At 45.0% G+C, this 14924-nt stretch overlaps 3 protein-coding genes across 4 annotated transcripts in view; 2 read left to right on the forward strand and 1 right to left on the reverse strand.

Moving 5' to 3' along the window:
* l(2)37Cd (general transcription factor IIIC subunit l(2)37Cd) overlaps positions 1-9445 on the forward strand; it is a 30602-nt gene extending 21157 nt beyond the window's left edge. For both annotated transcript variants that reach the window (XM_055066620.2, XM_050171786.3), the window contains exon 6: positions 8083-9445. In XM_055066620.2, coding sequence (XP_054922595.1) covers positions 8083-8573 — 491 coding nt within the window. In that variant the 3' untranslated portion in view covers positions 8574-9445. The remainder of the gene's footprint in view (positions 1-8082) is intronic.
* Positions 9446-12040: 2595 nt separating this feature from the next.
* On the reverse strand, positions 12041-13378 carry LOC126522942 (LYR motif-containing protein 2). The gene is made up of 3 exons (XM_050171792.2): positions 13270-13378; positions 13037-13177; positions 12041-12205 (listed from the first exon to the last, which is right to left on the reverse strand). The coding sequence occupies exons 1-3, from the start codon at positions 13318-13320 to the stop codon at positions 12128-12130; spliced, it is 270 nt and encodes an 89-aa protein (XP_050027749.1). The 5' UTR covers positions 13321-13378; the 3' UTR covers positions 12041-12127.
* A 1150-nt stretch (positions 13379-14528) lies between these two features.
* The window catches only part of LOC126522943 (uncharacterized), a 538767-nt gene continuing 538371 nt past the window's right edge, over positions 14529-14924 (forward strand). The window contains exon 1 of the mRNA XM_055066617.1: positions 14529-14607. The gene's annotated coding sequence lies outside the window, so the exon portion shown is untranslated. The remainder of the gene's footprint in view (positions 14608-14924) is intronic.

Here is a 14924-nt window from a genome sequence, read left to right on the forward strand (position 1 = left end):
TTCTTCTTTGGCTGCTGGTGTGTATTTTTCGCAGGAGTGCAATCATTAACACATTGTTTTTATAAATGTTTAAAATGTTTTACACTTGGTTAGAGCAATATTAGCGCTTTGTTTGGCTGGTTAAGCGCTGCGCCAACAAGTGGCTGGACCGTGCAGACCGATCAGGCCGCACGTATGTCTACGCTAAAGTTCCTTCATCAGCTTGAGTTTATGCCTCCAGTCATTTGCCGAAATGACCAGCTTGCCTGTGGTTACCGGAATACCAGACACGTTCGGCGCTACGACAGAATGCTCGCAACGCACGCTGCTTCGATAGCTCTCGCTTGGGGTCGACGGCCAAGCGGCTAGCGGAGAGGTTTCACGCGGGCGGGGGCGGGTACCAAAACAACCGGAAGTGGACGATGTGACGTCGCATCGTGACGCGAAACCAGTGAAGGCGGAGCTTAACCCCGATCGCTCGGCGAACGAGTTGAGGAGGAAAAGCATGACTAGGGAGGAGGGTAACTTCTAATCGCTTGTAGCTCCATTAATACGTAACGCTTCACTTAAATTGTGGTGTGAATGTTCTACTTAAGCTGTACTCTACGCGTCTACAAAATTTGTCCGAACCGTTTCAGGGGCCCTTTAATTGACCGAGGTAAACATGCTCCTTCACAGACTCTAGAGGCTGACTGGCGATCCTGAACTCTTGTTCCCTTGTCAGGGTATTTATCATTATTTTTGTCTTCTGCACATTAATCATCAGCCCCACTCTTACGCTCTCCCTGTTAAGGTCCTCAATCATTTGTTGTAACTCGTCTGCAGTGTTGCTGAATAGAACGATGTCAGGCAAACTGAACGTTGCTGAGGTATTCCCTGTCGATCCTTGCTCCTAAACCTTCCCAATTTAATAGCTTGAATATTTCTTCCAAGCACGCAGTGAATAGCATTGGAGAGATTGTGTCTCCTTGTTTGACTCCTTTCTTTATAGGTATCTTCCTACTTTTCTTGTGTAGAATTAAGGTGGCTGTGGAATCACTGTAGATATTTTCCAAGGTATTTACGTGAGCGGTCTATACTCCTTGATTACGCAATGCCTCTATGACTGCTGGTATCTCGACTGAATCAAATGCTTTTTCGTAATCTCTGAGAGCCATATAAAGAGGTTTATTGTACTCTTCAGATTTCTCGATAACCTGATTAATGACATGGATGTGATCCATTGTAGAGAACCCCTTCCTGAAGCCTGCCTGTTCCCTTGGTTGACTAAAGTCTAGTGTTGCCCTTATCCTATTGGAAATTATTTTGGTAAATATTTTGTATAATACTGGGAGTAAGCTAATAGGCCTATAGTTTTTCAGTTCTTTAACGCCGCCCTTTTTGTGGATTAGTATAATGTTTGCATTCTTCCAATTTTCTCGGACCCTTGCAGTCGATAGACATTTCGTATGGAAAGCCGCCAGTTTTTCAAGCATTATGTCTCTTCAATCTTTGATTAAATCGACTGTTAATCCATCTTCTCCTGCTGCATTTCCCCGTTTTATGTCTTGCAAGGGCCTTCTCACCTCATCTCTATTTAAAGGAGGAGTTTCTGTATCCTGTTCATTATCGTTTTGAATGGAGTTCTCCTGAGTCCTCTGGGTGCTGTACAGGTCAGTATAGAATTCTTCCGCTGCATTTATTATACCTTCGAGATTGCACATGATATTACCCTGCTTATCTTTCAGTGCATACATCTTGGTTTGTCCTATGCCAAGTTTCCTTCTTACTGATTTCAGGCTGCGTCAATTTCTTACGGTTTCCTCAGTCTTTCTCATGTTATAATTTCAAATATCACTTACTTTCGCCTTGTTGATCAGTTTTGACAGTTCCGCGAATTCTATCTTATTTCTTGAGTTGGACACTTTCATTCTTTGTCATTGCTTTATTAGGTTATTTGTTATTCGGGAGAGCTTGCCTACTGGTTTCCTTGGTGCCTTGCCTCCCACTTCAGTTGCTGCCTCTGAAGCCAGCCTCGTTACGGTTTCATTCATTACCTGTATGTCATCATCATCATCTCTATGTTCTAAGGCTGCAAATTTGTTTGCAAGTACCAGCCTAAATTTGTCTGCTTTTACCCTTACTGCCTCTAAGTTGACCTGTTTCTTCTTGACCAATTTTACTCTTTCTCTCTTCAAATTGAGGTGAATCCTAGCCCTCACTAACCTGTGATCACTGCACTTTACCCTAACTATCACTTCTACATCCTGCACTATGCTGGGATCTTACAGCAAGTATGAAATCAATTTCATTCCTTGTTTCGCCGTTAGAGCTTTTCCAGGTCCACTCTCTGTTGCTACGCTTCCTGAAGAAGGTGTTCATTATTCTCAGCTTGTTCCTTTCTGCGAATTCCACCAGCACCTCTCCTCTAGCGTTTCTAGAATTGATGCCGTAGTTGCCAATTGCCTGCTCACCCGCCTGATTTTTCCCTACTTTTGCATTGAAGTCACCCATTACTACTGTATACCGAGTTTGCACTTTTCTCATTGCTAATTCATTATCTTCATAAAACTGACCTACTTCTTCATTGTCGTGACTGGATGTTGGATTGTAGGTTTGTACTACCTTTAATCTATACCTCTTATTAAGCTTGATTACGGCTACTGCTACCCGCTCATTAATGCTGTAGAACTCGTCAGTGTTGCCCGCTATGTCCTTATGGATTAAGAATCCTACTCCGTACTGCTTCTTATCAGGGAGACCTCTATAGCAGAGGGCATGGCCGTTATTCAGCAACGTATAAGCCTCGCCAGTTCTTCTAATCTCACTAGAGCCCATGATATCCCAAACAATGTCTGATACTTCCTCAAAGAGTACTGCTAAGCTAGCCTACTCCACAGAATACGGCAATTAAAGGTTGACAGGGTCAGTTTCCATTGCTGGCCTGTCCGGACCCAAAGATTCTTTGCACCCTCTGCAGAATTACAGGTCCGACCGCTGCCTTGGACAGGTGCTCCGCAGCTGCTGGGGACTGAGGGCTGTGAGTTAATTGTAGATATCATTGGGGAGGTTGTGGCCGAATACTGCACAAGGGAGGCCAATTCCTGTTCTGATGAGGGAGTGTCTTTGTTCAAGTTTAGTGGGCCTTCCTAATTTGATTGTACCTGGATTAGTATAGCTCCACTCGCTCCTGACATCTTTCGCCAGTGTCAGGTGCCACTCCAAGCCTTGTCGGGTTTGGCAGTCGTAGTCGTAGGGATGAACTTGACTCTTCGTCGGGACTTAGGAGAGCAGGATTTATTTGCAGTATTTACATATTAAGCAAGATACATTGACAGTCTAGCCTGACTCCCAAATGGAGCCCGCAAGACGATGCATACAACAAACAGCTTACGAGCACACAGCTCACTAGTACATTTCGAGCATGACAATGAGCACTCAGCTCACTACGACGAGCACAACACCAGCACTCTCTAGCAGCCGGCAAACGCTGCTTATAAGCACTTGGTCCCCCCTTGATTCCCAGTGGACGGAAACGTTCGTCCAGTCATCGTTCGACGTTACCGTAGATGACCCGCCCTTTTGGAGGAGGGCTCACAAACACGTGTTGCACAGGTTTCAGTGCCGCACACACACACAGGTGTAAAGGTCCGGAGCTGACGTCAGAGGGGCTTCGTAGAACTCTGCTTCGTCCCGGGTGGCGCGGCCGGGTACCACATTCCTGAGCTGACCCCGCGCCACGTGGCTGCCGGTTTATTCGCAGTTCTCTGAAGTGCGCCCCGTCCGGTTAGATAGGAACACGTGCAGCGGGCTGAAATAGCTGGCACGTTGTCACCCCATACGGCCATTCCTAACAGCCTGCAGATGTAGTGCACTGGAGGATGTCATATTCAAATACACCATCGTAGATAATAAAAAAGGGGGGGGGGGGATTTGAACTTTCGGCTACCACAACCAAGCATACAACATAGCTCAGTAAGATAATCCCGCAGGCAGCTAGGCTACCTTGTCACCAAAATGTGCGGCCCAGAGGGCCCTACGCGGCTAAGAGATCCACTGATTTGTCCGCCCTTTGCAGGTTTTGCTGATTGTCATACGTTGCACAATATAGTTTCAATTCTCCATGGTCATAACATCTTGTTTCCCGAATCTTGAGCATGCACGCGGTCTTGAACACGCTTAGGTAAACGCCATATTTTCGCTGAAATTGAACAGCACTTAACATTTGCGTGTAAAAATAAAACAGGCAAAAGTTTTCAGCGCTTACCGGGAGGTTCCGGGCCGCATGAGTGAGTGAGTGAAGTAACTTTATTTCAGTCTAGAGAAGACGCAGGGGAGACCCCGCGCCACCTAGCTAGTCCCACGTAGGGACTGCCAAGCCGAGCTTGACGGCCCGATTGCGGGTACTCTGGATGGCCAGGGTTTGGTCGTTGAGTTCAGGGCTGCCCAAGAGCGCAGCTCACCTATCCTCACTGAAGGAGGAGCCGATGGCTTCACACTCCCACAACACATGGCCCAACGTTGCCCTTAGTCCACAGGCAGGGCAGTCCACACTGGGATATCTTTCAGGGTATATGGCATGAAGAACCGCGAGGTTAGGGTACGCACGGGCTTGTAAAAGTCAAAGGGTAACCGCCCACGCCCTTCATAAGGTGGTGTGCGGGAGGGGGAATACCTGTCTTGACAGATAGTAGTGTGTGGTGATTTCATTAAATGTGAGCAGGGGTTCCCCGTGGGGCAGGGGGATTGCTGAGGCGGCGCGGTCAGTGAGTCCTCGCGCGGCCTCGTGCGCGCCCTTGAGCGGGAAACCAAATGAGAGAATGCGGAGAGATACTTGATACTTTTGGCACTTTGGAGAATGCGGAGGGCCTGGGGGGAGACCATACCAGTTTGGTAGGCCTTAATGGCTGCCTTGGAATCACCCGGGCCGCGTGTCATTCATTCGTCGCATCTGTGTGTCCCTTGGCGTCTGAACGCTAGCGCTCCCCTAGGTATCCAGAATGGCGAGTCCTGCCGCCGTATCGATACCCGTCTGAGCCTCGCGCAAACGTAGCGACTTTGAAAGCTCCCAATGGTGTCTCCACCCTTTCTTCAGCTTTGTACACCTAGTGAGAAGGAGGAAAGGGGGGGGGGGTAACTGACCCCATAGTTTTTCTGGGACAGCTGCGGCCCTACACGCTAGAAAGTTGGGAATTGTATGCCTCCTTTAACCTATAGTGGTGCTTTGTCCTGGAAGCTTTGTATGAGATTGCTGGAGTTTTGCACAAAGCTAGGGGCATTTGAGGAAGCAGTGGTAATTGCTGTTGTAGAAATAAAGCACTTTAGAGGTATGGATTTTGTTGCTGACTTCTTGGCAACTTTTCACACACAGTGTAGGGCATGGCATTAATACCATAAGGTTGACAGTACAGCAATGGTTGATTTCACTTGAGCAGTTATGTTTTGCACATGGGTAACAGCAGGTATGCAGCCACACCACGTTTCACTGCCTAGTACTCCCAAGTTATTAGTACAATTGTGGTGGTCATACATGTGTTGGTCATGCATCATACCTGTGGTGGTCATGTGGGGCCCTGAAGGACTTCTTTAACATAGTAAGAAAATGTTGCCTGTCTGTTAATGTGCCTCCTGTGAACATGTGAGCCAAATATTATTGCACTGCATGCAGTAGGGAATGTACAATATCTTGTCGCAAACGGCAAAGAATTGCTTGCTCTCACTTGCGCAATGTTGTCATGCAGCATCATCGCAAGCAGCTGTACCCACCAACAGCTATTCGCTGATTTTGTGATCGCGAGAACATTCTCGGTAATACATTATTGCTAATTTCGAGTTAAGTAAATGAAACGTACGTATGTCTGCGATCTCAAAAAGACAGAAAAATTATTTCATCTTGGCACTGCTGGTCTACACACAACAGGTGCGTGTTGCTGTGTGTGCTGTGCATGGAATCCGAGATTGGAGTGGCATGCTGCATAGTGCAGTCTACCGTGGCCGCCATAGGGTGCCGCAATGAGCCCTTTTGCTGCCAAGACACTCAACTTTTGCATGGGGCTTTGCCCCCTTGGCTTCTCCCCTGTGTAGCTTCCAGCACGCTAGTGGAGGCTAAAAGAGAGAGAAAGTCTTGTATCAGTGTGATAACGTCACTTATACTTAAAGGATTCGAAAACATTTTGCGGCATGAGATTTGCGATACAACGTCCCTTAATGGCGAGGCCATTTTAGGATTGGTTAGAAATGTGTTTCAAGGCTCTATTAAAGGACTATTTCATGTCCATGTGGGTGCTGTGAAGGGTGTACGCCTGTGGTGGTCATGTAGTCATGGGGTGGCAATATTTTGGTTGCTTTTCAGAATATTGTTGCTACTTTTTGAGTTTAGAACCTGACACCTCTGCCTCTGATCACTGATGCCATGTATTCTGACTTTAGAGCACATAACATGATTGTCGAGACGTGAGACTATATTTACGTGACACACATGTGCAGGGATGAAGGCATAATGCTGCAGAACATTCTGATAGGCTGCACCAATGAATGTCAAACTGAAGACATGGATGAGCCACCTGAAAAAATAATCACCGCAGACAGGCATTTGCCACTTGAATTGTAGTATTTCTCATGGTCAAGGAAGGCGCCTATAGCACTCTACTTTTCTTGCTAACTTAGAACAATTCATCCTCAAGGCTCACCTGTCAGGAAGCAGTGAACGATACCCAGGTGTTTGAACTCTGTGCCAACTGTTAAAAAAAAAGGCTGTTTTCACAAAGCTTGTGCTGTTTGCGATTGGCAAGCTGCTTTCGATGATAATATGGCCAGAATCAGGATTGCTTAACATCAGCTGTTACAGACAGTTTTAGCATAAGAACTTTTCTTTTTACTCACTGCAGTTGTGCAGTGGCTGTGGCATTGCACTTCTCAGCCCATTGTCACGGGTTCAGTCCTGGATGCAACGGCCACGTCTTGACCGGGGCAGAATGCAATAAAACACTCGTATGTCGTAGTTTGCATGCACACTAAAGAACCCCAGGTAGTCAGAATTAATCCATTGTCCCCCCCCCCCCCCACACACACACACATACACGCTACGGCATCCCTCATAATCTACTGTGTAGTTACGTTAAATCCTAGAATTTAATTAAATAAGAGGTTCTTTGTGAATATGTCCCTAGTTCTCTTACACAAAGTACTGGTTAGCCTTGTCTGTACTTGATTTCATGCGGGAGCAGACATAGAATTGTTTTGCATGAATAGCTGTTCTTATAATGAGCTTAAAAATTTTGCTTGCGACCATACTTTACTCAACCTTAGATAATTTAGACTTGTGATCATTCAAACAAAAGGCCTCTACTTCCTAGAAATTGAATGCAAGTTAACAATTACATGACGCTATGAGCAGCATATTCAGACTGATGTAAAAGACGTTGGGGTGTATGTGGTCCCTTCACCACGTTTTGTATTTGCTACTGTAGTGAATCTTCTGCCCTTGTTGTTTCAGACGTCCTTTGCTTAGACTTGTTGGCTGATTGATCCTTGTGTTGCTTGCATCTTCTGGCTTCCTGAGATGTTATAGGACTGCTCCAGTCAGGCCAGTGAGGGATGTTCAGCATTCCCAGAGAAGCTTGTAGATAAGCACTGCGGATGGCCAGGATTATCTGATGTAGCATGCAATGAAGCGCAGGGTGGATACTGATAGAATTGGTTTATATGGCAGTGTATGACCACCTGTCGGTGACATGGTCATGACGTGCCCTTTGACCGACCACTGCATTGGGCAGGTAGGCATGCATCAGTGGTTTGTGATGCCATGGGACCACCACCTCAATTTCTGTGATGTAACTTGTGGCCTGCTCTGGGCTCAATGCATTTGGTGTAGTGTTGCACGCTTTACGAATTCAGGCTTTGTACTACTATAATTAAGCAGTCAACAACTAATGTTAGGACTCCTTTGAGTGAGTGTTGAAAATGTTTGACAAAGAATGGGAGATTTGTTGTGCAAAAAGAGGGGGGGATACCTGATTGTTGAGCTATACCGACTTTCTTTTTTTTTTAAGCTTTCCTCTTCTTCTGCCTTGTCGTAGCACTGTTGTTGTTACTGTAAGAAGTTGACCAGAGTTTTACTTGCAGCGCCGTGTGGAATGCATGACGAGGTGGCCACCAAGCGCGGCACCTCGGCCTACCTCGTTCCGACCAAGGTTCTGGGACCAACCACACGTCCCATCTTTGCCCAGACTGACTACCTCTCACCCGCACTGTGCAAAGATGCCGTGGCCAAATCATCGTCCAAGTCCGAAGACGAACTGCTAGTGTGCTTTCTGCCAGGAAAACTGCCACCGTACCGCCAGATGTTCTACCACCTCAAGGACATCCGCATGGACGGCGTTCAAAAGCTGGTGCACGCCAACGATGGCCGCGAAACAACCTGTCACGAGAGAGATGGCTGGTGTGAGGAAGGCACGATCAGCAAGTGCCGCCAGCTTATGGTTGCAGACTTGAGGGTCACGCTCGACAAACTGAAGAGCGAACGCCCTTCGACGTCGCAGGATGAAAGCATTGTGGCACTGGAGGATGATGAAGAGTTTGATGACTTTATGGACGATGAAGGGGATGAAGACTGACTTGCACGACCACATTAGAACAAGGGCGGAGTAGAAGACCACAGTTCAGAAGCCAAAGCGCAAAGCGAATATCCTTTAGTACCACAGGATTGACATTGTAATTTGGCTGGAGGATGGTAAAGATCTTGACGACTTGGTAGATGATGAAGGGCATGAAAACTGGTTTGCGCAGCATTGCCTGGAGGAGAAGAGAACAGTGACCCCATGCGATGTCCTGAACATTTGGTGTCCAGTGAATTCCACTCACAAAAAAGACAATGCTAATGGTGGCGTTTGTCAAAACATGATGCTGTAGTTTCTGTATGCTCACCTTACCTTACAACTTGGTAAAATAAGAAGGGGCTGCCAGTGTAAGCACATTGTACTTAACGCTACTGCGCTTTTTTAATGCTGATTCAAGAAAAATAAAAGCCGCATAGCAACATTTTGATAGACTAATACAACAGATCTTAAAGGCATCACAAACCTTACAAGAGTCGCTGAATAACATAAATAAAACAGTAATGGATAGTAAATTATTCCTTTAAGACCCTATTTGAATCGGTTTGGTGCGAAAAGGCCGATTATATCTGTAAGAAATGAAGGCTACATTTCCTTTTGTTTAATTGCACAAATAAATGAAAAAAAAATAAAAAAAAGTCCTTGCACTGGTAACTGTATCATCAGGATTTCAATGTATTTTCTCTTATTTGGGGCATTTTGAAGTAGGTGTTCTCGAAACTTCCGATGTTGATTGTTTGGTTCCTTTAGAATATAGCCCAAGGTATCCCTTCTTTGTGGTGGCTTCTGTAGCCCTTATTTTCTTTTGGTTCTTTTAGAATATAGACCACTGTAGCCCTTCTTTTAGAATGAACACTACTGTCATGCTGTGAGTACTGTGAGTAACATTTTCATCTGTCCATGTTTTTCTTTAAATGAATGTGCTCGACCTCAAAACCCTTTAAAGAAAAGACTGGCAAGTTTCAAAGGGCTGTAAATGATTTACTACAATATGTTTTCTACAATCCATTTTGTTCCGTTTCCCAGGAGGTGTAAGTGTCATGACGCAGAAGCTGGTAACGTGGAAGACATTGCAACGTTATGGCACTCATTCCAGCTCGCTCTGTCGTCTATGCTGCTACTCTTTGCAAATCTGCCACCCTGGGGCTTGACAGTATTTCTTCTATGGTTTTGAGGTCGATGACCTTCACCTAAAGCAAGAAATGGAAAGTCAAAACCACTATGTCATTACACTTTAAATGTGGTGCAGGTTGAGCATTTTCTGTCTTACCAAGCCTCTTCTGGCTGTTCTGCATTGCGAAAGCACAATTTATTTATGGAGCTCAACTTAACATTCCTTTTTAGTGTTCCTTTAAAGAAAAGGTGCGATACAAGAAGCATTGTGTCAACAGAAAAGCCTTGCTTTGTCTTTCATCCTCAAGTTCTGTTTTTATGCTACTCTAGGATGCACAGAATAGGCATCATGATTTTTAATTGTTGTCATTGTGTAAAAGAGGGCAGGCCCACACAGTTCAGCAAAAATGTGTTCCACAAGCGAAATGTTATGAGTGGCATACACATGACTGGCAACGCCAGTTGTGCATTGCCTCATGTGATGTGGGAATGTGAAATACTGAAGTCATTTCAAGAGAATTGCCAGCCTATGGTGATTACATTGTTTGATGGCTAAGTCTGACCACAGGCTAATGTTAAAAGAGACACTTAATTAACCACAGATCTTTGCATGTGAAGCTTTTGTAATGAGTGACACTCGGCCTAGTCTCCATTCCCTTTACCCACTTCCCAAGATAGGCCTTGAGCCATCATTTAGACGCATTATTATCTTTCTCTCTGTGAAGGAAAGTGCAGAAATATTGAAACATTTATTTGTGGACAAGGTTCAAGCTGTGATGGAACTGCACTTTTGTGTAATGAAAAGTTGGTACTGTGTAAGCTGTGATGCACAAGTCACAGTAGAAACTATGAACAACACAGCTCTTAAAGGAGCCTTAAGACTTTGTATACGAAAACCCTGCTATTGTCCTGTGGTGGTTACGGCAACTTTGTGGTTACCACCACTGGAAGCAGGGTCACTGGATATAAGCAGGTTTGTAGCAGCTTCAATAGGATTGCCAACAGTCCCAAATATAGTGGGGCACTTCAGACTTTTGAGTAACTGTCCCAGCTCAAACCAGTCAGGACAGATTAATGTCCCAACTTTTCCTCTTTTTCTAATGAATAACAATCACTAAACCAGATTTCCTTTTTATGATGCCCGACAGTTCGGTTGCAAATTCCTCTCTTTTGTCTTCTGTTGCTTGTTAAACATAGAGGCGGTTTTTGTTTTTGTTGTGGTTCTAGTTCTGTTGTAACCTCTAACCATTCGCAGCACCTCTATGTCTACTGGTAGCTGTGTTAGCCAGGTAACTATTCCACCTTTCTTGTCAAAATCGCAGACACACATACAGACAGACAGCTCCTGGCACTGACAAGGTTTGTGACAAGGTGCATTACCAATCATTCCCATGTTGTCTTTGCGGCCATGCTAGTGCCAGATTTTTGTTTTAGTAATGTTAGCGTGAAATTCGGTGGTAGATGTTACAATTACTAGTACTTAGTATTCATTGAGAGGTCAATGGTGATGACATATTACGTAGTTTATTGTGATAAAACCCATATGCGCACTCCAAGCAAATCTTCACCATCACTATGGGGCTCTGCATATATTTAGGCATATATATGCTATGCGCTTATCATGCCGTATATGCAGGTTATATTTCTGCACTATTCAATCACTAAAGTTGTTTGCACCAGGTTTTATGTTCTTGACCTAATTACACCTCAAAATTTTGAGAATGGCAGCCCAAAACAAATATCATGAAAGGTAATATTTACAGCGCATGCCTTTAATCTGAAATCTTCTCAGACTATTGGATATCATTAAAAGTTCAAAACCTGTATCAGTGCTCGAACCTGAAAGTGATGTAAATTTACTGCTGCAGCTCTTCTTGGGCAACATAGCAGTACCTGTGTGATGTCATTACAAGTCCTACAGGTTGTGTTAATGTTTTGAAGGGTGGCAGAAATTTTAGCACAGATGCGTATGTTACGTCTGAATTAGTCAGACCCGTGTACAGTTGGAACACTGTCTGAGAAGTTCATGCACTAGGCTAAACCTTGTCGCAGTCAGTAGTTCATCCTTGAGGTGAAATTGCCAATTTTTTACTGCCGTTAGCTTTTCCGACTGTTTTAACAGTTTGCCAAAATTTGTGTAACGGGTTTTTGTTGAAATGGCTTAAGTTGTGGAAGCTTTTAAAGCACTGCAACCTTATAAGGAGGGCACCCATAGCAGAAGCCACTTGCAAAGGTGCACTGAAGGAAGGCTTCACGATTACCAAGTGCGCATCCAAAGCAACCAGGTAGCATTAGCATTTTAAATGGTGGTGCTGGAAAATGTGCATGTGGCAACAAGATGATCACACCTAATGTAGGCAATGAACAAAATAATTTTTATTATGATATGGATGAGCCTTTGACTAAACAAGGGAAAAGAAAAAATTCTGTGAACTAAGCAGCTACTTCGAAAGATGTACAGATGACTGGAGTTCCTTGAGTGCCAGTTTTCCCCTGGCGATGTGCATCTTGATAGCATCCTGAAACGACAAGACACACGCGAGGCTACGTTTTAACTAAGAGGTCAATGTGACCTTTGTTTTAACTTCTGTTGAGTAAACGTCCCAAAATAACTCAAGGAATTTAAGACACACCGTAGCAGTGGGTCAGGTTTAATTTTGGTTATAGTAAGAAATGGTGGCTACAATTCACTGTTTTCGTTGTAACGAATTGCCGTTTCCAGGTTACTCATACAACAGGTCACTGACCAATGTCAAAAAAGTTTGCTGTTTTGGGATCTGTACAGATCTCTTGTTCACAAGTGGTCAGCGCCCTTGTACGAATAATGCATTTACATGACCCGACGGTGTTCTGTCGAACTCTTGATTACATCACGATATCCATCTATCATCGGCACTCAAGGAAGTAATCGGGACTACATGCAGAAGTCAAATTGTTACAAGCTTCCGCTTCGAATTGACGAGAAGTTACTAGTAAGATCTGAAGACTTGGCAAATCACGCTTTTTTAAACACGGCTAAATCGTGCGAAGATTAAGCTGATTATAATACACAGTGAGTGTGCTCCAGAATGCAAATGAAGCAATCCACTTCCAAGGTTAAGCGAATGGGCTATCAAAACGGGCTTTATTTTGCCCACTGACTGGACTGCGCGAAAAATTATGCTGGCATTTCTTTGCATTAATTGAAGAAACTGAAGACAGACACGGTCATAAACTGACGTCTTTAATGACGTGAACCATTCGGTTTTGACAGACCCTCGTCATCGTCCGTATACTCCGTTGTCGGCACTAATATGTCACATGGAAGTCGCTAACACAAATGCACCTGTCACCGTGAGCACAACACGCACCTCCTCTGTAACGTGCTTGTTGCTGTCAAAATCATGTCTCGCCCAAACCTGCAGCTCCTTTCTTTGCCGCTCGTCACCAACAGCGCGGATCGTTCGCAGAGTATCTCGATACAGTTTGAGAACTTCTTGCCTCAGCATGAACTGTAAGACATTGATCATCAGCGACAAGCGTAATTATTTCTGTGAATAAAGCGCTTGAACGTGCAAACACCCGTGCATGTGTGAAAACATACTCTCTTTAGCGTCATCATATTCGAAGTATTTGTACTGAAGGAAGCTGCCATCTTGCTCCTTATTTCGTATATAGCTATGCCTGCCCTGTCTCATCCCAATCGTAGTTTCCCAGCCACTTGTTCTTGAAATCCACTACGGCGGCGCCACCTTCCCAAATAAAGTTGACTTCGCTTCTTTGATTTTTAGAGGGCTCCTGAAACGGTTGGGACAAATTTTATAGACTGCGGATATCTTTGAAAAACACATTACTAAAAAGCTAGGCAGCGTCATTACGCCCTTTTCCGTTGTTGCATAACCTATTTTTTCTTCCGCCTTGGTTAAAACCATTTTAGTGACATATCCCCTCCCTGCAGAGGTTAAAACCACAGAGTTTGGTTAAAACTAAATGGTATCAGGTGCTGGAGCAGCAGACGCAAATAGTAGCACCATCCCTATTTTTGTTTCCTACAGCCGACATCCATCCTGCATCGCGCAACGATTTGTTTAGCACGCAATTTGTAAATGAATCACCAAAGAGGTGACTTCAGACGGTCTTTTGTCGTCTGCTCAAGCAGGCCAACTGCAGCCACGAAAGTCATTCGCCCTTTCCGCTGACTTCATCGGTTTGGAATCGTGCATGTATGTATTATTTTTAGTATAGTTTGCATAAGCTTGATTGTATTTGTTTCTTAGTTGATATTCGACCGTATTCGACCATAGGAAGTCTCCAACACAGGACGTCTTAATGTCCCTCAATAGAGGGACCTTAGGACGTCTATGATGTGTTTTTGATTCTCAGAATCGCTTCCGCCGAATTCAACAAAAGAAAGCGCGACTTTTAAGATTCGCTTCCTAAATATATAGGGCGTAACTCTACTAGGCGTGGATTTACATGAAAAAGCCATGGCCTCGGAGATTGCAATCGACTTGGGAAAAGCAGTGAAGTAGTACCACGGTACCGTGTGGTACGTCTGCCGGGAGATGGCGACACCAGTCCACTCAGTTCATAGAGTTTCCTACGACTCGGTTGACTTGATTTTGCGCACATTTCTAGACATATTCGCAGACCGCAGTTTGTCCACTTCTCAATGTCGCACGAAAGTGTGTCTGATAATAGCAGAAAATAAAAACTCTTTGTTGCTTAATAGTTCGTTAAAGTTAAGTTTGTTAATGCCGCCGCATGCAATTACTCTAGATGCGTATGGTTACCTAGTTACCCGATGCCTATTGCCATCTGGTGCACTTCGCGCAAATCTTGCTGCCAACCTTTGTACCACGTGACGGCCAGCTCGATGCGCGGGCGGTGAGCGTCTGGTACGTGCGTGTGTGGTGTGGATCGCGCTCACGGAACTGCGGCGGTGAGTCGTACCTTTGTTTTTACTTTTTACTTTCAGTATTGAACATTGGGCGCGCAACCGTGGAACCGTACCTTCCACAACGCCTAGGCGACACACGTATGCGCCTGTTGCAGCGACGCCGGGGCTGCGTGTTTCGGTTGAGACGGCCGCAGTGCTTGCTATTTACCTGCACGTCTGGAACCCGGCAACCTCGCTGTGCGCCGTGAGCACAGTCGCGCGCCAACTCCCGCCAGCTGAGCGTGACATATTCGTACGCGACTGTCTGGTTTCAGCTTCCAATCGCGTTTTCAGGTTTTTTCGATGCTAACGCGCGATAT

This window comes from Dermacentor andersoni, chromosome 6, assembly GCF_023375885.2.
Source record: "Dermacentor andersoni chromosome 6, qqDerAnde1_hic_scaffold, whole genome shotgun sequence".
Taxonomy (NCBI): Eukaryota; Metazoa; Arthropoda; class Arachnida; order Ixodida; family Ixodidae; genus Dermacentor; species Dermacentor andersoni.